The following is a 19,232-nucleotide window of genomic DNA, read 5'->3' on the forward strand; positions in this document are numbered from 1 at the left end:
TCACTGCTGCTCTTATCACTTAACATTCTGAGTTAAATTTTTGAGCCGCAGAGCACGTTTAACTCAGTTGAACCCAAGCTGAGGAGTCAGTCACAAGTGGGTTTTCAGCCAGGAAAGGCAAACGACCGGAATCTTATACAGTTTTTAAACGAAGCCATATAAATGTTATCGCTGGAGGTTCTGTTCCTCTGCGCAATCGCAGGTTTCCAATTGCTATTCTTCGCAGATGGAGATCCCATGATTGAGGTCTTCAAGTGGAAGCAACTGGACTTTTACAATCGCGGCGATGGCTATAAGGATTTGTGGAGCAGGATCTGCATTCCAGGTAACTCCAAAAAGAACCAATTGAAATACTTTCATTTTCGAATGAGCGAATGTCGGTGAATCACTAGGGTTTTTTTACATAACATTAAAAAATGGTTCTAATATGAATATATATTTTTAATCACCATTTTATCAACATTTGTATGAATAAAAACAATGTATGAAATGTATCACAATTGTTTGTCCTATTTACCAAGATCCGCATGTCTACAACTACAGCAAGTGCTTGGGCTCCCCCAATTCCGGAGCGAGCTCCAATGGAACCTTCATCCAATACAACAACGTGCCCCAGGGAGTGACCCACTTCCGAGGACGCCTCTTTGTCACCGTGCCACGGCGACAGTCGGGCATTCCGTCCACCTTGAACTACATCGATCTAGCCAAGGATGGGTGGAGTCAGAGTCCCCAAATACGGGCCTATCCCAACTTGGCGGTGAATCAGTATAATGCGAGTGAGCAGAACCTAGTTTCCGTCTATAGAACCTCCGTGGATGTCTGTGGGCGTCTCTGGTTCGTCGACACCGGAATGCTGGAGTTTCCCAGTGAGTATTTACTTTATATGTAAGGTGATCCAGGTCAAAATAATACCATATATATCAGATAATCGCCAGCAGATTCGACGTCCAAGCATTTGGGTGATCGATTTGGCTAACGATCGCTTGCTGAAACGATTTGAGATTCCGCAGAGAATAGTGGAGATCGGACGTGGACTAGCCAGCATCACTGTCGATGTGGCCACTCAGAGGTGCGACGATGCCTATGCCTACATTCCGGATTTGGTCAATCGCAGACTGCACGTCTATCACCTGCGAAGCGATCGAATTTGGTCCTTTGAGCACAGCTTCTTTAACTTCGATCCCCTTTCTGATGATCTGAGCATTGGTGGGCAGACCTTCCGCTGGGACGACGGAATTTTCTCTGCCACCTTGGGAGCATACAACCCAGATGGTAGCAGGGATGTCTACTTCCATCCCATGGCCAGCACGAATGAGTTTGTGGTGTCCAATAGGGTCTTGCAGCAGGAGTCCAATGCAGCACGCTCTGATCATGGAGATGACTTCCGGCGACTGGGAACTCGTGGTCCGTCCACCCAGTCCACGATGCACAAGTACGATCCGCGGACCAGTGTGATTTTCTTTGCCGAGGTCCAGAAGAGTGGAGTGGGCTGCTGGAAAACCAGCAAGCCGTTCTCAACCGAAAACCATGGCTCCGTTTATTCCAATTCATCGGAGATGATTTATCCTAGCGACTTGACAGTAAGCTCATCCATTTCTATTTGTAACCTGGAAGGGAAGATTAACTTCGTTTTTAATGTAGATCGACGAGGAGGGATACATTTGGGTGATGTCCAACTCCATGCCCATCTTTGTGTACTCCAAGCTGGATGTGGAGAAGTACAACTTCCGAATCTGGAGGCAGTCGACATTGTTGGCCAAGAGGGGAACAGTTTGTGAGTGATTTGCGTGGAATTGCTTTAATGAATGTTTCGCATAAGTAATATGTTTATCGAAATAACACACGGAAACTTATTAATAAAATAAATCAAAAAGCATTTACATATGTACCGTTTAAAATTGCCTAAATTTGAGTACTCATTTTTATCACATCTTATATGTTACGACAGATGCGTATGTCTTTTCGCACGAAACAAATGAAAACATGAAAGAAAACAACATCAATGAACAAAATCAGAGGCACTCCAATATTGCATAAGGATACTAAGTTGCACAGTTGTGTGTGTGTGTGTGTGATACGCGTGTATATGTTATAACCTAAAATACTTGAATTTCACGTTGTAAATTTCTCATAACTTTTCCGCATCTAAACAAATTCGAGGTGTAAATTTGGTAGCCCTTCAAAGTGTCAGCTATACATATGGTGTATATAGATCTATATATATATATATCTATTCAATTTGTATATATATGTAGGAGTTTATATAAAGTTTTGCAAAAAATATATAGGTTGCTTTTGTATATGTTCCTCAACGCTACACCTAAGTCCTTTAAGTAGTTTCGATCATAGTTAATATATGTAGTGTGTAGTACGTTATATAGCGAAATGATTCTACCAGTTCTAGTTGACTATATAGTGGCTGCGTTCATTGACCTTTTCGCGAAAATGGAATGATTACTGGCCCGGGCCCGGAGCTATTCGAAATTGATTCGCGTATAGCAGCTTATTACAGTTGAGAGTTATTTGTGGTTATATGGAATCGTTCGTTATAGCTAGTGACTACTGCACTAAGTAATCCTTGTAGCCGCGCAGCGACTTTAGCTGCTTTTTCAGCTTGGTTATCAAATCCGACGGTTGCACCAAAATGGATATATCGCGTCCCACGGAGTTCAGGCGGTCGCGTATCTCGAAATCCTTGAAGAACAAATTCAGCGAACGACCATTGATCTCGGTGAGCATCCAAAAGGTAAGTGAATTGCCGTCGCACGATTGCGTCTAGGATGAATTCATTTGTTAGTGTTTATTGATAAGGTCACCAGGTCACGTACCTTGGGCGGAAGACCGTGACGTGCGGCCAAACTGTTTGGCACCACATCCACGATTGTCGAAGTGTTTCCATCCCGAATCAGACCCAGGCACTGACCCTCGCGGTCACGTCGGATGGCATAGGCGCGGCCAAATGGGATTCGTCGCAGCAAGACCTCCACCTGTGTGAAAAGATAACCAGGGATAGTATAAAATTGGACAACTATGGATCTTAATCAACTTACAAACAACGTATTGGTGTTCCTTATTATCTTGTTGGCCTCCGCTGCACTGCTGATGCTCACGCCTGCTATGGACAATAGCTGATCACCGATGTGTAGGGCATTGTAAAGCACGGGGTGTTCCTTTTGCTTCCAGCCGGCAATCCTGTAAACCCAACGAGTTAGTAAATCATACCAATTGTGTATACAATTTCCAAATATAATTCGGCTACATACAATCACCGTGGAGATGATACGAAGTTCTCCCTAACTTACCAAACGCCACCGAAGGCTTCTACCCAAGCGATAGAACCTACACAATCCTTGCGCCTAAGATTCAGTCGCACTCCACCAGGATGCATAATTTCGCGACGCAGCTGCATCACTTGCTGCTCCCGCAGCGTCAATCGCTTGTTGGGCGACTGCTGCGCGGGATTGGTGCTAGACGGAGGTGTTCCCTGTGGCGGTGGCTGAATACGAAAGGCTCCGTTTCGGGATGGCGTAAACTCGTTATTGTTAGCGTTACGCTGCGTTGCAGGCTGAGGGACCCGCTGAAGAGGCGCCTGGGCATCGGATGTGGACGAACTGCGTCGCCGCTGCTCCTGGCTGTCGCCGGATACAATCGAGGTGTTATTCCTTTGCGCTGGCGTAACTTGGGTACTATTGGAGCTGGAAGGCGTGGATTGTTCGATGTTGTTATTCGCGGCGCTGGTTGACTTTTGCGATGCCTTCGTTTTCAGTGGCGTGTTCAATAGCTTTAGGTAGTGGAAATCCCTTCTACTTGGCCGCGAACTAATCACCAGTTCGGTTAGTCCTCGGGTCAACTGCGGCGTCGCCCTGCCGGCTGCACTGGGGGTCACTGGTTGCGCTGTTGCCGGCGAAGCCAAACGTCGACGTGGCAAAGCTGGACTGCCATTAGTGACTGGCTGTGTGGTATTCGTGCTTGCCACTCTTGTTGGACTGCTTCTGCTGGTGATGGGAATGCTGGAGGAAAGGAAGACCTTCTCGTAGTGGACATTTCCACTGATTATGGAGTCACTGCCCTGTTCTGTATTTACGCTTATATTCGTGATGCCCGAGGTGTTGGCACTGAGTATTATCTTTTTACTTAATCTGGGAGTCTGCGGCTTGGCAGGATTAACAGAGGAAGAGGCTGCGGAAGAACTGGGTGCACATCCTCCGGCCGCTGGATAGCAGGTGCCGTAGACAGCCACCGTAGTGGTGGCCTCTCCATCACCCAGCACCTTTACTTTCGTGGTGCCCGACACCTGTGAACTGGAGCCATTGGACGAGTTTTGCTTGACGGGCGTTGAATAGGGATTACTGCTACTGGACTGTTTGCCCAGGACTTGAATGGTACTGGTACTGCTACTGGCGTTGGACGGAATGATTTGTACGTTGCTTTTATACTCGTGATGGGTCTGGGTTGGCTGCTGCTTCGCATTAGTCTGTGGCTTGCTCTTAACCTCAGGGAATCGAAACACCTCAGCGGTGGTGATGTTCTTGGGCGGCAGTTCGGGTGGCTGTTCCTGGCCACTGTTGGCGGTATTCGACACTTGGATAATTGTGATGTTGTCCTGAGAGTCCGCACTGTTCGTAGGAGCGACGCTCGAAGATTGAGATTGGAGGGGCTTGCGTTGCGGTCGCTTTGATTTGTCTGCCGCTCCAGCTGACATGGATCGTGATGTTTGCGGTCTAAAAGAAAACAGGAATACATTTTGATATTTAATAAATAATGCTGACGTCTTAGTAGGCTGATTTCTAAATCACAAGCCAGTTTGATATAAACAAATCTTGGAGACATGGCCAAACCGTTTTCTTTGACCGAGGAGAAGCTAGATGACCTATTTGTGCAGGAGGTTGTCAGTGTGGTGAAACTGGTGGACATGTTGCCCGATAAAGATAACATTGTGCCCACATGCACCCGATGGCTCAACATCTTCCAGCAGTCGACGCCGAAGGAACGCTTTTCCAGAAACTATATGCTACTGCTCCTTCATAAACAACTCAATGATCACAAATCTTTGGGTTATCCATTCACGTGGCCGGGCAGTTTACAGATGGATTTGCGCACTCTTCACCAAATGAGCCTAAAACCGAATCCCGCAAACGGAAAAGATGTTGTAGACTGCAAATGTGATGAAAGTTTGAATGAGGAGGAACTGTCTTCTTTTAGTTCATGCGAGAATATAGTGGAGGCCAATAGTAGGTTGGTCAAAGAAAACACTGCACTGTCCAAGGAGTTGAAGGAGCTTCAATGTCTGATCGATAAGTTGCAGGTGAAACAAGCGGCGGACAAACATGCCATTAAAAGGATAAATGATGAGATTTACATGCTGGACAAGGAGAACCGATATCTGAAGCGAATTTTCGCCTGCTCCTCAATCACAGCCCTAAAAAAGCTATGCCATGGACAGGATCCGGGGATGTTTTTCGACACCATGTTCAGGGTTCTCTGCGAAGACGTATCCGACCATCAGCAGGTGCAGCACTTTAACGAACTCTTCAAAATTTTGCTGCATGCCCACATGGATCACTACCGGCGGCAGCAGCGTGCTCCTCTGATGGAGGAGGCAAGCCAAAGTTTCGACAATCTGAAGGCCAAGGTGAGCAAGAGATACAAAAATGTGTTGGGCATGAAATTGGATGCCGAAAGCCACGAGCTCACCCTCAGTGCCATGAGATACCTGACCGTCCTGCGGAAACTGTTCTATGCCACCTTTGATGGCAAAGCTAGCACCAAGAAGGCTGCACTCAAGTTCCTGCAGCACAACTACGAGCTTATGAGCGAGATGTTGTAGGATGGACTCACTCACCTGGGAATCAGCCGTTCGCATTGCAGAATGTGCTCCAAATTCAGGACTTGATCTACAATTTTAAAGTTATATTTTGTAATGTTAGAGTACAAATTAAATATATTTTAGTTAAATAAAGAATATTCATACCGGCAGAAGCGCGCTGTCCAGTGACCACCACGACGTCAACGCGAGCCCCATTCTCGGTAAGCACACATGCCTTGCGCAACAGGGGCGACAGGTATTCGTCATCCGAGAGATTCAAGTCGGCATCACTAGTGGACGGTTCCTCCGCTGGGGCTCCTTCAGCTACAGCGACATCTTCCTGACCAGAGGCTGACTCTACCGACTCACTAATCTGCTCGCTGTAGGTGCTTATGGGATCGGAGAGCATGTTGAGGAGGTGCTGCGTCAATGTGTTCGACATGGCAGCGGGAGCAGGGGCTGGTGGTGCAGGTGTGGTGGGCACTGGACTTGATGGTTGCTCAGGAGGTGGCGCTGGCGGAGCCTGATGGCTGGGTGCCACCACACGCTCGACGCCCGGTACCAGAGCCGCCGGAACTGGAGGAGGTGGTGGCAGTGGCGATGTGGGATCCCGCGTGGGCAGCAACGGTGCGCGCACTTCAGGTAGCTTCGTGTAGAGGTTTTCGCGCGGCGACAGAATCTTCATTTCGCGCAGCTTGGAGCGCAACGTTTCCACCCACTCTTGCATAATCTCCCTGCGAATAAAAAAGCGAAAGTGAGCTGTAAGTGGTGCAATCTTAATTGGAGTTGCGTGCGGGGAGCTTTTAGTTTTACCAAGAGACGGCGTGAAAGCGCAACACCTCGTGGCTCAGCGTGACCACAAACTCGAACTCATGCGAATTGGGGATGAGGGCATGGGAGATGTGCAGGGTTTCCCGCAAGGAAACGGCCCACTCCGGCAGATGACCAGCTGCCTGACGAGGTTCCGCATATCCCTCCAGCAGAGCTTCCGTATCATCGTGAACGCAAAACACCACCCAGGAGCACTCGGATTTCTGAAAGACATGTGATGTAGTAACCAGACACTAGGCGGAGTCTTTTGGTGCCACCCACCTTGGGCCCGACGGTCAGTCGTTTCCCATCCGCTGTCAGCCGTTTGAGCCATGTGTTCTTGTGAATTTCCCGGAATTGGGCACCTGCTCCAGCCCCACCAGCACCTTGTACGCCTCCTCCTCCGCCCGGGGCAGTCGCGGGCAGTGGAGCAGGTGCACTGGCATTCCCGCTGGATGTCGCAGGTGCTGCCGTCGCCGCCGCTGCCATGACCGCTTCCCAAAACTACGGTGTGGATTCCTGCCTGGGATGGGCTTCTTTTGCATGCCTTGGGCTCGTTGCTCTCCGCTAATTAAGCCCACATTTCACTCGCTGCGTTATTGGGCCACGAAATATGCTGCATTTTCTGGGAAAATCAACTGGGAAATCACGACGCCATTTTTGGTATCGGTATTTGGATATGGGTATCGGTATTGTTCCACAAAAAACTTATCGAAAGTGCACTGCATTAGCGGTATTCATGAAAATTAAAACATTTTATTAGCAATAAAAACTTTATCAAATTTCAATTACTACAAATCAATGTTAATTATTTATCCGCTTTTAGGATGTTTTCCTTTTATACTGCTTAATTACAATAATTATTCCGCAACACCTTATATAAATGCAATAGATTCGGATGAAAAGTATGTAAAAAGTTAAGCTTAGGCGTGCAATGAAATTTTGTCATGAGTAACAGGTATCTGATAGTCGAGAAACTCTCTTACCTCTCATATAATCATTTAAATGCCAATAAATACTACTAATAAATAAAAGGCTGAAATTAAGATCAGTAGATTCACAGTTACATCAAAGACACTAGAATAACAAGATGCGTAACGGCCATACATTCGTTTGGCACTATGCAGCCACTTTTTTGGTGAAGGCCAAATTTGCTCTCTTTCCGCTCGCTCACGTTGAGAGCGTAAGAAATATAAAAGAATCTAGAAGACGATTTTCGGGCCGAAATCAATTCTGATCGAAGAAACGAATTTACATATTTGGAGTTGTGACCAATTTCGTAGCAATATGATGAAATAAAATAAAAATTCCCTGACTATTATAATAATTATTATAATAATAATTAAAGCAAATACAAAGGAAATTATTATAACTACTGTAATTTGAAACATAAATTTTCCAAAAAGAAGACATAACATTGAGAAATAAATATTTCAAAAAAATAATAATTATTTTTTAATTTCATAAAAAAATAATAATTTTATTAATAAATAATAAAAATAATAATTTTATTAATAAATAATAAAAATAATAATATTTCATAAAAAATAATAATACGTAGTAGAAAATAAAAATTAATAAATTAAATAAAAATATGAAAACAGTTCGTTGCAAAAGTCATATCGTCAGGCACGAAGTGCGGACACAAGCACTCAACAATCATTGCCTTATTAATTTTTCTCACGCCGCAAGCTGAATACCCTAATGACAAGTATTCTAATATAAAGTCATTTTCGAAATTTATTTTGTGATGTACATAGATTCGTCTATTACTATTTCTAAGCTTTATTTAAATAATAATAACGTTGAGGCAATGCAAAACAAGAATTTTTCGCATGGTGCCAATTGATAAAAAATAATATAGATTTAAAGTCAACGAACTTCTAAGGTGAAGGGCATATTTTGTCAAATTTACAATACATGAGCATACGTGTGCACACATACAGTTGTATGCTATCACTGTATGCGTAGAAAAGAGCTGTTTGCTGTAGCGCTCTCCGCTCTTTCTCTCTCGAACAAAAACTCAAGAGAGCCTGGAGCCACCTCTAGAGCCACGGCCAAAAAATCGCGTGCCAAAAATTTGTATGGCCGTTACGCATCTTGTTATTCTAGTGTCTTTGCTAGAATAACAAGATGCGTAACGGCCATACATTCGTTTGGCACTATGCAGCCACTTTTTTGGTGAAGGCCAAATTTGCTCTCTTTCCGCTCGCTCACGTTGAGAGCGTAAGAAATATAAAAGAATCTAGAAGACGATTTTCGGGCCGAAATCAATTCTGATCGAAGAAACGAATTTACATATTTGGAGTTGTGACCAATTTCGTAGCAATATGATGAAATAAAATAAAAATTCCCTGACTATTATAATAATTATTATAATAATAATTAAAGCAAATACAAAGGAAATTATTATAACTACTGTAATTTGAAACATAAATTTTCCAAAAAGAAGACATAACATTGAGAAATAAATATTTCAAAAAAATAATAATTATTTTTTAATTTCATAAAAAAATAATAATTTTATTAATAAATAATAAAAATAATAATTTTATTAATAAATAATAAAAATAATAATATTTCATAAAAAATAATAATACGTAGTAGAAAATAAAAATTAATAAATTAAATAAAAATATGAAAACAGTTCGTTGCAAAAGTCATATCGTCAGGCACGAAGTGCGGACACAAGCACTCAACAATCATTGCCTTATTAATTTTTCTCACGCCGCAAGCTGAATACCCTAATGACAAGTATTCTAATATAAAGTCATTTTCGAAATTTATTTTGTGATGTACATAGATTCGTCTATTACTATTTCTAAGCTTTATTTAAATAATAATAACGTTGAGGCAATGCAAAACAAGAATTTTTCGCATGGTGCCAATTGATAAAAAATAATATAGATTTAAAGTCAACGAACTTCTAAGGTGAAGGGCATATTTTGTCAAATTTACAATACATGAGCATACGTGTGCACACATACAGTTGTATGCTATCACTGTATGCGTAGAAAAGAGCTGTTTGCTGTAGCGCTCTCCGCTCTTTCTCTCTCGAACAAAAACTCAAGAGAGCCTGGAGCCACCTCTAGAGCCACGGCCAAAAAATCGCGTGCCAAAAATTTGTATGGCCGTTACGCATCTTGTTATTCTAGTGTCTTTGGTTACATTCACTTTCCATAGTACCTATGGAAAAAAGAAAATATTTAAAAAAGAAAACTCGCTAGTTTTTATGCCATAATAATACTTCTTTTTATTGAGATTTTTAAAATCATTTTTGATATTTTTTTGCTTGGTTTTTTTGTATCTTTATATCACACGTAACGTAAGTAATGTAGTAGATCTTTTAATGCTGTCTTAAGTCACTAAATCTAAGCTGATTGAAAAAATAGAAATTCATCTTTGTCTACATGCCGAAACGAATTTTAACGATATTAACAAATCGATGAGGGCTTTGTGCATTTGCATCAAACAAATTTTATACTTAAGATTACAAAACTACTTGTTATTGCAGAGTTGTTGTTGTCTGTTGTCTCCTCCATTAACACTAGATATACATATTTATGCATGTTTGTATAAAGAGGCGTTAAACATTAGTATCTCAATTCGTTTAGTTCACTAGATTACATTGGTAGGTAAATTACAAATATTGCGAGAGTCAGAAGGGAAGGTTAACAAGCGCTTCTTGTTACTTGGGCGTAAGAACGTACAACGAGTTAACAATGGTGAAGGATTATTTTAAAAAAATAGTAAACACGTATATTTCACAAGATGATCAACTTAAAACGAGTTTAGACAGTGGGCGGGACGTTAAATTAATTACAATTTAAACTACGATTAAAGTCTTTGAATAGAATTTCAATTTAACGACATGACGGCTACAAATTCTGTTCGTTTCTTTGTTTGTTTCTAACACAATCGAGTCTTGTTTGTTGCTTACAGTTGCTTTAGCTGGAAATTGGCATAGTTTAGTTGTAGTTTAGATTTAGTTGCTTGTAAAAAGTCATTTGTTTTCGTTTTGTACGTTAATACCAAAGTTTTCACTAGCTTCAGCAAGCGCCTGCGTCTGCGTTTCTCGATAACATTTTGGGTTCGGAATTTCTGGGGCTCCGAATTTGACGGCAAACAATTCGGTTTTAACTCTAATTTCAATGTACTCTAATGTACGTGGCATAGTTGTTAATTTGTTATTTGTCTGTTCTTAGTATTAGTTGTGTTTTTGTTTCATTGTTGGTTTTTCTTTTAAACATATTTTTTGTATTTTTGCAGTGGTTCATTTGTTTTTTTATAACGTTTTTTTTTTTTAAAAATATGATTCGTTTGCATTTCGTTCGCCTGCAATTGGAGTTTGTTGGTATCTTTAGATTTTTTTCCAGCATTTTGGTATCTTGAAATAAGATATTCCTGAGCCACTGCTCCGAATGCTCCATCAGGCTCAACTTGGTCAGAATATCAATCTCAATCTCATTAGTGGAATCTGTTAGTCGAGTCTTAGCAAAGGATCTTCAGTTTATCTAAGGTTTTTCGCGTATGAGGTCCACGTGGTACGGGTTCGGGGTGGTTTGTGATTTTGTGGCGGGCAGGAGGTATGGGCTGGCTTTATGAGGCAGGGAAATCTATAACATGACAACGCGGAACAAACTCATCAGCCATTGGATTTAGAACAGACTTTTCAACATCACACTGGCTCTTAGGAAGTGCGGAAAGTGCCGTGTTCTGCTCGTCCGTCCTGAAATAAGCGATTGCAAATTAGCTTCGGTTCATCAATGGTAACCAGACAGCCACTACTCACTTGGCCTTCTCCCATTCGTTGATCTGCTCCTCCAGCTCGTCTTCTATCATGGCTTCAAAACACTCCTGCATAATCTCTTCCTCCTCCAGCCGTTGCAGTTCCTATCATCAGATAGCAAATGTTTTAGTTTATAAGTTAATCATATATAGCGAATTTAATCTTACGTTCTTGTCGAACTCCTCCTCGTTTTCCATCCACATGTATTCGGAAAAATCTGGCTCATCGTCGATGTCTGACAGCGACTCGTCGTCGTCCACTACGTAAATTATTTGATCCGTCCAGTCCACAGATGGCACTTTTAACAACATATTGGCTGCAAGGGGATAGGATTCAGATTACTAAAAGCGAACTTATCAACAGTTGGTCTCATATTTCTCAAAAATACTTAAACGAATAAACTCGAATTATAAGAAATATATATATGAAAATGAGGTGCCACGGAAATATGTTTACTTATAAGGGATTCGATTGATTTATAAATAGATTTAATTGCTTAATTACAACTTAATCTCAGGTGTTTCCGAGTTCTGAGGTTCTCAAACAAACATATTTCTCGTAGCCTACTCAACTGAATATTGAGAATACAATTTCTTTTTCTGTGCTAATAAGTTTGAATTAATTTTCTAGCTTCGTTTGACTTAGGCAGGCTCATCTGTATTTAAACAAAACGTATTTAACCGGCAAGAAGCCGGAGCAGTTGTGTTTTCGTTCTTCGAAACCGGTTTTCCGTCATTACCACGAGATAAACAAAACCAAAATCGCACCTATACAGGTGTAGTGGCTAACACTAATACCTATTTGTTTATATAAATAAGCGAACATTTTCTCTTTTCTTTTTGCGCAACGTTTTTTTGTTTAGTGGTGTCTATTTTTTGCGTTGTGGCCGCGGCATACAAAAATTTGAAAACAAAGTGACTCAGCTTTTTGTGCAAGAGCGAAAAGAGCCCCAAATAATTGGACGTACTTGTATGCTATATATGTACATATAATATAGTCTATAATTTAGTACTACATCCGATTAGAAGTGTATAGGTTTACGACTCGTATCACTTTTAGTCCCGTTAAACATTTTATGGCGTATAAAAATGCCGCTATCAGCTAAAAACAAACAAGCAAACGTGTGAAATAACACGAAAGTCAAGAGCGGGATTTATGCAAAACGCAATAAGCCAAAGGCGATGATTGTCATCGGTGAAAACGAGGAGTTTGTGGGCGTAGCTATCATGTTGAACGTGCCTGTATCGTTACATTGTGTACATATTTTCATAATACAGTTTTATGATATTGTTATTTTAATCACGTAATTTCGTTTTTGTTTATTCTACTTACAATATTTGCGCTCTAATAATTGCAAACGTTTGACATTTTGTATGAAAATTAATATTTTTTGTTATTTATCCTTATTGAGGGCCTAGTTGGTTACCCGCAACTGTGCAACATTTGTTTACAGTTTTCCATACATATGTAAGTTTGGCGTGAATGTTTATTTCACACAAGATTTCATTGCCCTCCATTCTAGCTTTTTATTGCCATTGGCAGCTCTAATCACACTATCAATAAATGGAATTTTTTCCTGCGTCTTCCAACTTGTTTACCTAATTATTTATAGAAATCAGCTGCTTTTATCAGCAAAACAAAGCGCTTGGAAAAACAAGTTAGGATGGCAACTCTGTCCCTTTACTGGTGTACGTGCCGCCACACACACACGGACACGAGTGAAGCACATCGAATCGCAAGTAGAAGTTAAGTTAAGCGTCCATATTTTAAATGAAATTGCGAAAATTAAAATGTATTTGCACGGCAGACTTGACGAAATTCGTGCATACATTTAGTATGTAAAGTGAATATGCAGAAAACACAAAGGAGGCAACCACAAACACACACACACAAATGGGCTCTCAAGTGCAGTGGTGTTGGTGTGCCCGATTGAATGAACCTCCCTCAACCCAAAAAAAAGAGCAACAACAAACACAGCAGCGGCAATGATAATACATACAGCGCACTGTTTCATTCAAGGTAACAAGTGTTTAAAGTTTAAACATTAATATTCTTGGGGTTCGTGTACTTGGAGTCTAGCATGGCCCACGCACACGTACACAGGAAGAAACAAAGTAGTATTCTAGCATTAAATCTTTTAATTTGAAGTACACTCCAGGCAATAAATCACTTTACTGCTTGGCAATTATAAATTCGAATTTCTACTAGTAGCTTTGAGAGACTTGTATGGTATAATTTTAAATTTTCGAAAGCAATTGACTTATATACCCTTGTATTGTAATTAATTAACTGATAAAGTTATCAACTTTCTTGCCTTCCTTCTGACTTTGATGTGCAATAAATAGCCTTGATTTATTTTATTATTATATTGCATGCAATTTTTTTCAAGTGTAAGTAGGGAACACCAAGATAATGTCCGATCCGACACTTGGCCTTTATTGATTTGTCCAGAAGCGGTTTTAAGTGAGCGTTTAAGTGTTTTGGCGGAAGCGCCAAAAGGTAAATGAAAAACCAGGAAGCCAAGTTCTCTGACTTCCGCCTTTCCCCGCGCACAAATAAATGTATGTACATGTGTACAATGTTTAAGATTATTTAATTTGTTTAATTCGATCTACTACTCACTCTCAATCCTGCCGAGAAGATCGTCTGCTGTTGCACTGGATATTTTGGAGCCACTTCCTCCGGGAGACTTGTTGTTGTTTTTATCGATGATGGTCGGTTGGTTGATTTTGTTGTTGAAGACTATCCTTTCTTTTTTTTTGGGTTGCACTGAGAATTTTGCGTCGCTAGAAAATCTAGGGGAAAACACTGGCAATTTAGTGTTTCATCCAATCCAGATTGAGTCCACACGGAGAATTTTGATATTTCTATTGCGAAACGTATTCGACTATGTGCTGTGTGCGGAATCACGTCAGTGAACGTCAAGCAAACGAATTGAAAAAATTGAAATGATTAATAAAGCAAGGTGGAGAAACATCGATGGCACTATCGATGCATCGATACTCCGCTGCGACTATCGATGTTTTCCCACATAGATGTATAGCACAACGAGTTATAGCATACGCTATCTAGAAATATTAATATTTTTAGTATTGGGATATATGCGATTTCGCACCATTAAGGTAGATAAATGAGCTGTTTCTTTATCTTACAGTATTCAGCCGGGACTCAAACCAAATCTATGCGTCAAATCAAACAGCTATCGATTGCCGTGTAAAGAATATGAATATTTAGTACATTGACTGCCAATAGATGTTTGCTTTAACACATATTTTTGAAACATTGAATATTTGTGTAATTTTGTTACTTGATTTGTAGAAAACTGTTCGTTCTGAAACATTTGTCAGCTTGCTTTATACAACGGTAAAACTATCGATAAGATTGAAAGATACGATGTGTTTTACGCGGTTTTTTAAATTTTATTTTAAGATTGGGTTGAAGAAAGTTTAATTGCCATTTAATATTAAATTGATATGTATATTGTATTAACATCTACTTTATTTTTATTTTAACACAATTAACTCTACATTTCTAGTAAACAAATAAAATGCTTCGAAAGTACAAAAACGTTAAAACATTTAAACAAATAAGTGCTAACTATTCGATTCCTGAGCACTTGGTGATCCAGTTTTCTCCTTTCTGCTACGAGGATCCCAAGGTTGTAGGTTCGTACTGCTGCAAAAGGCAAATACCAACATGGCCATCGTATTAAAGCCAATCAGCGTCATCAACACCACATTCCACTCATCCTTGCTGCCCTGCAAGTTAAATAAATCAGTTTAATCATAAACTACTTGTATTTGAACATACAGTGTGCACCAGAGCGGCGACAAGATGGGGAGCTAGGAATCCGGAGAGATGGGCCAGTCCATTGGCCAATCCCGAAAGCAATCCCGCGAAGGAGGGCGCAAAGTAGAGCAGCGTGGGCCAGTAGCCACTGAAACCCATATCCGTAGTGGCCATCATGAAGGCAAACATCACAAGAACTAGTATTTTGTCATCACAATCCGCCAGGATGATGACCCCAATCAAAGAAGTGGTCAGGATGCTGCCTGTTATTATAAAATGGGATATAACGGAGAGATTGGTGATGTTTCTGGAGATGCTACGGAAATCTATATAGGAAGCCACAAAGGGAAGGTGTTCTTTATAGATGTCTGTGGCACTCGGTAAGCCTTACAGATCCCGTACAGCATTCTCCGCACACAGTTCTGGTCAGGACCCACGCGTCGTTCCACGTAGCTGCCACCCAGGATGCACATGATCTTCGAGCAGATCCCACCCAGATACGGTGCCGCCGAGAGGAAGCCCACCTCGCGCAGATCGAACTCCATGGCCTCGCGCATAAATCGCGGCATCAGTTGCACAATCACCAGGAAGGTGTAGGTGTGGAACATGTGGGTCAGGATGAAGGCGTAGACGGGCGGCGCGGCGAGCAGGCTCTTCCAGGGAATGGTTACCACCTAAAAAGAAGGTATTTAATTTATAATTTTAAAGTTAAAAGCACAAACAACTACTCACAGGCTGCTGCTTTAGTTCCAATTGACTCTTGCCCTGCATCAGGTAATCCACCTCCTCATCCGATATCCTTGAATGCTGCTCTACGGTGTCGTAAACGAGAAAGCAGCAGGCAATGCCGAATAAGAGGCCAACTCCACCGACTACATAGAAGGACAGCTCCCAGCCGTAGTTGCTTAGGTAACTGGCCACCGGGTAAACCAACATTGAGCCCATCAGAAGGCCGCTGTAGGCGAAGGACAGGAGCGCTGTTCTCTCTGTGGGATGAGCCCAGGTCACGAACAGTTTATACATTGCCGGATTTCCACAGCCCTGTCAAGGAGTAGGATTTATATTTATCTATTAGTATCTGAAAGATGCTATTCCTTACCGCCAGTAAGCCACAAATGATCAGATCAACCATTCCTGCCTCGAAACTAAAGTGCGCCATTGCTGGGAGCAGGATGTAGGCCGCCGCCTCAAAGATCAGGGACACGATGAACAGTCGCTTGCTGCTGCACCTATCTGCCAGGTAGCCGGATAGCGAGATGGAAACCACGTAGCCATAGTAGTAGACACCTGGGAAGGTCAGCTCCTGGTTTCGGGTCCATGGTAAGTCGCCCGACTGCAAGAATGAAATTAAACTGAAATATTAATGGGGGAATTTAATAGGTTCAGTTGATATCGAAGAACTTGTAGGGACTTGTACTAAATTAAGTTTCATAATTATAAGCTCTATATTACCAAATCCATATTGATATGGCTAAAAAAGGTGCTCGTTTGATTTATATTTCTCCAGCTAAATATATTAACTAATGTACGAATATCCGTAGCAATTATTCACTTTCATTATTATTAATATATCATTATTGTTTATCTTAAATTCACAGATTAGTGTCTTACTATTTGTTTAACTAATACTTAGCAATGCAAAAAATTAACTAGTTTTTATTTTTGTTTATTTTGGCTTTCCCTTTCAGTGAGATTTCTACTTGCCTGAGTTTCCTGGAACTGTGGGTTAAAAACGACCCGAGGAGATCCACATCGCCCCGTGGAGGTGACATTGCCCTCCGTTAGGCGACCCAACTCCGCTGAAACGACCAGTGCATCCTCCGGCCGGGGCATGACCATCTTGAGGATGATCATGCCGAGCATGTTTCTCATGGCGGCGTGTAGGCAAGTGGCCAGAAAGGCACATATGGCGTAGGTCAGACGGACGGAACCCACGAGTCCGTGGGCGGTGGCGGCGCTGGACTGCGAGAGGCGTGGCAGGGTCCATGACATGCTGCTCATGACGGAGCGGTGGAGGAGGCACAGCCTCCAGCACATATACACAAAACACTACACTAATGGGGAATGTGGCGCAAACCAAGCGTAACCTCGGCTATGGAGCGACTGATTGGCATTCCGGCGGCAATGCAACTGCAAACGCCTGGCGATCGGTAAGAGATCTTACAACGCCAAATTATTTGCCATTTGTCACGATTTGCCGACTAGCTTATCGTCGCCCTCTCACCGAAACCGAAATATGGAGAAATTATCTGGCAACTGTAAACGGGCAGTCCACATATGTAAAGCCAACTGGGCAGTGCCGATAAGAATTCGCCACCAAATCCAAGCTCAGAAAGCTCTGCCTCTTTTGTACCTTTCCTATGCCAAATTTCAGGAGCTTAAAAGCCACAATAAATTCGAAGATCTCACAATATTTTGAAAATAAACTGGAATATTTCTAAGTTTAAGGAATGATTAAAATATGTTCATAAATAATTCGTCACCAAGTGGAAAACAGTGAATTATATTGAAAGTTTACTTAAGTGAGCTTAGGGGTGGCGTGATTCGTTACCAAGTAAAAACAGTTAAGCAAGCTTCAATCCATTTAAATGAATCCTGACATATATAGGTTTAATAATGCTTTTTTATTACTAAACATATATGAATATTAGTGATTAGATACAAATAAAGTGCTTAACTATCATACGGTAACAATGAATACATTAATAATTAAAGTCGAGCTTATAAGGCACCCAACAGTTGACATCTACTAATGTGATCTATTTGTGTCCCGTTTAATTTTAGTTCGTCCAAGCAAATTGCTTAACTTGGCCAAGACAATGCTAGCAGGAAAATCGGGCCACGCGGACAAAAAAGCAGAGAGAAAGTAATCCGAGAAGGAAATTGTAAATAAAGTGTAATTGTATTGTGTGCGGCACGTCGCAAAACGCTTTTCACGTTCCGATTTGTGCAATCAGCGGAACTGCACTTTGCCGGGGCGAAGGGGTCAAAGTGCACGCTGTGACCAGTCCTCCACTGACAGCCAATTGGCTTCCGAATGGCCTGTGTCAGCCCCGTCCTTCCTCCCGCCCTCCCCCCACAGGCTAGAACTCGCGGCACACGTGGGGCACACAAATAGATACACTGGAGAAAACGGGGGAGAGGAAGTTCTGCAATCAGTGGGGCAATAAATAACTACTGTACTAAGCTGAGCTTCTAAATCGATATGTTATTTTTAAAAATAAATAAATGGAGTAAGTAAAAATGGTGCTAATGCTAGGAAAAACGTATTTTTTAGATACTTTCATATATCTGTAAGTAAAAGTATCTGATAAATAAATTGGTTCCTTTTTACATACAATCAAATGTAAGAACTATTTATACGAATCTCATAATGATGGTATAAACTAACTAATCTAGATAACATTTTGTACAAGATTTTTTTCCTATAATTTCTATGAATATATTCTGCCGTAATCCCCATTTCGTCAGCACAAATTCATTGATTAATTTATTAATGTTCGGCATTATTAGTTACTACTGTCTGTGAGCCCCCACAAATGCATTCGCATGCAGTTTGCTTATCTTTTCGAACGCATCGCTTGCCTTCAATGCGCCGCGTTCTATTTTTCGCCTCGCCTGCACTATGTTTCGATTAAAATTTTGAATTTTTTATGAACCGCACATGTTGGTTGTCGTAGTCGTGTTGTAGTCCTGTTCCTGCTCCTGTTCCTGCTCCTGCTCCTGCTCCCACTTCTGTTTCCCTGCCCGTATCCGTATCCGTTTTTGTTTCTGTGATGTTCCGCTGTTAGCTCATTTGGCATGCATATGGGAAATTCGGGGGAGTGGGGGTTGTGGACGGAGCAATGGGCACTGGGACATTTTACATATTTACAGACTTTTTGATTGATTTTTTATTTATACGCCGCATATGTCGCCCCATTCGAGTGGCTATAGCTGCCCATTCCCCGCTCCCTGGGATTCCTTATTCAGTATTAGTAGTAGTTTGCTGGGAGCGCATATGTCGCCATCGAATCTCGAGGGCAATGCATTGTTTGC

The 19,232-nt window shown here is 41.6% G+C and overlaps 5 protein-coding genes across 5 annotated transcripts; 2 read left to right on the plus strand and 3 right to left on the minus strand.

Annotated features, from left to right (window-relative positions):
* The first annotated feature begins 80 nt into the window (after positions 1–80).
* On the plus strand, positions 81–1,880 carry LOC117142694 (L-dopachrome tautomerase yellow-f). Its single transcript, XM_033306850.1, has 4 exons — positions 81–325; positions 522–866; positions 925–1,580; positions 1,642–1,880. The coding sequence occupies exons 1-4, from the start codon at positions 163–165 to the stop codon at positions 1,780–1,782; spliced, it is 1,305 nt and encodes a 434-aa protein (XP_033162741.1). The 5' UTR covers positions 81–162; the 3' UTR covers positions 1,783–1,880.
* LOC117142692 (uncharacterized protein PB18E9.04c) lies at positions 1,780–7,292 on the minus strand. The gene is made up of 8 exons (XM_033306848.1): positions 6,899–7,292; positions 6,620–6,840; positions 5,972–6,540; positions 5,843–5,894; positions 3,303–4,721; positions 3,051–3,192; positions 2,829–2,987; positions 1,780–2,775 (listed from the first exon to the last, which is right to left on the minus strand). Exons 1-8 carry the CDS (start codon positions 7,103–7,105, stop codon positions 2,560–2,562), a joined length of 2,985 nt encoding a protein of 994 aa, XP_033162739.1. The 5' UTR covers positions 7,106–7,292; the 3' UTR covers positions 1,780–2,559.
* LOC117142695 lies at positions 4,829–5,988 on the plus strand. The gene has a single exon (XM_033306852.1). It carries the CDS (start codon positions 4,829–4,831, stop codon positions 5,825–5,827), a length of 999 nt encoding a protein of 332 aa, XP_033162743.1. The 3' UTR covers positions 5,828–5,988.
* A 2,917-nt stretch (positions 7,293–10,209) lies between the features above and the next one.
* On the minus strand, positions 10,210–14,348 carry LOC117144319 (polyadenylate-binding protein-interacting protein 2). Its single transcript, XM_033309431.1, has 4 exons — positions 14,028–14,348; positions 11,573–11,721; positions 11,409–11,509; positions 10,210–11,345 (listed from the first exon to the last, which is right to left on the minus strand). Exons 2-4 carry the CDS (start codon positions 11,714–11,716, stop codon positions 11,216–11,218), a joined length of 375 nt encoding a protein of 124 aa, XP_033165322.1. The 5' UTR covers positions 11,717–11,721; positions 14,028–14,348; the 3' UTR covers positions 10,210–11,215.
* A 650-nt stretch (positions 14,349–14,998) lies between these two features.
* LOC117145200 (sialin) lies at positions 14,999–17,231 on the minus strand. The gene is made up of 6 exons (XM_033310762.1): positions 16,899–17,231; positions 16,294–16,527; positions 15,927–16,235; positions 15,586–15,868; positions 15,216–15,457; positions 14,999–15,163 (listed from the first exon to the last, which is right to left on the minus strand). The coding sequence occupies exons 1-6, from the start codon at positions 17,229–17,231 to the stop codon at positions 14,999–15,001; spliced, it is 1,566 nt and encodes a 521-aa protein (XP_033166653.1).
* Between the last annotated feature and the right edge of the window lie 2,001 nt (positions 17,232–19,232).

This window comes from Drosophila mauritiana, chromosome 3R (genome assembly GCF_004382145.1).
Source record: "Drosophila mauritiana strain mau12 chromosome 3R, ASM438214v1, whole genome shotgun sequence".
NCBI lineage: Eukaryota > Metazoa > Arthropoda > Insecta > Diptera > Drosophilidae > Drosophila > Drosophila mauritiana.

Excerpts from the sequence above, each read along its gene's own strand:
- LOC117142692 (XM_033306848.1), bottom strand. The coding sequence starts at position 7,105 with ATGGCAGCGGCGGCGACGGCAGCACCTGCGACATCCAGCGGGAATGCC. Across the intron at positions 5,895-5,971 it reads TGGACAGCGCGCTTCTGCCG|ATCAAGTCCTGAATTTGGAG; the intron begins GTATGAATATTC and ends TTAAAATTGTAG. Across the intron at positions 2,776-2,828 it reads GTCACGGTCTTCCGCCCAAG|ACGCAATCGTGCGACGGCAA; the intron begins GTACGTGACCTG and ends AATTCATCCTAG.
- LOC117142695 (XM_033306852.1), top strand. The coding sequence starts at position 4,829 with ATGGCCAAACCGTTTTCTTTGACCGAGGAGAAGCTAGATGACCTATTT.
- LOC117142694 (XM_033306850.1), top strand. The coding sequence starts at position 163 with ATGTTATCGCTGGAGGTTCTGTTCCTCTGCGCAATCGCAGGTTTCCAA. Across the intron at positions 326-521 it reads GAGCAGGATCTGCATTCCAG|ATCCGCATGTCTACAACTAC; the intron begins GTAACTCCAAAA and ends CTATTTACCAAG. Across the intron at positions 1,581-1,641 it reads TTTATCCTAGCGACTTGACA|ATCGACGAGGAGGGATACAT; the intron begins GTAAGCTCATCC and ends TTTTTAATGTAG.
- LOC117144319 (XM_033309431.1), bottom strand. The coding sequence starts at position 11,716 with ATGTTGTTAAAAGTGCCATCTGTGGACTGGACGGATCAAATAATTTAC. Across the intron at positions 11,510-11,572 it reads AGGAGGAGTTCGACAAGAAC|GAACTGCAACGGCTGGAGGA; the intron begins GTAAGATTAAAT and ends ATCTGATGATAG. Across the intron at positions 11,346-11,408 it reads AACGAATGGGAGAAGGCCAA|GACGGACGAGCAGAACACGG; the intron begins GTGAGTAGTGGC and ends CGCTTATTTCAG.
- LOC117145200 (XM_033310762.1), bottom strand. The coding sequence starts at position 17,231 with ATGTGCTGGAGGCTGTGCCTCCTCCACCGCTCCGTCATGAGCAGCATG. Across the intron at positions 16,528-16,898 it reads CACAGTTCCAGGAAACTCAG|TCGGGCGACTTACCATGGAC; the intron begins GCAAGTAGAAAT and ends TCATTCTTGCAG. Across the intron at positions 15,869-15,926 it reads TGGAACTAAAGCAGCAGCCT|GTGGTAACCATTCCCTGGAA; the intron begins GTGAGTAGTTGT and ends CCTTCTTTTTAG.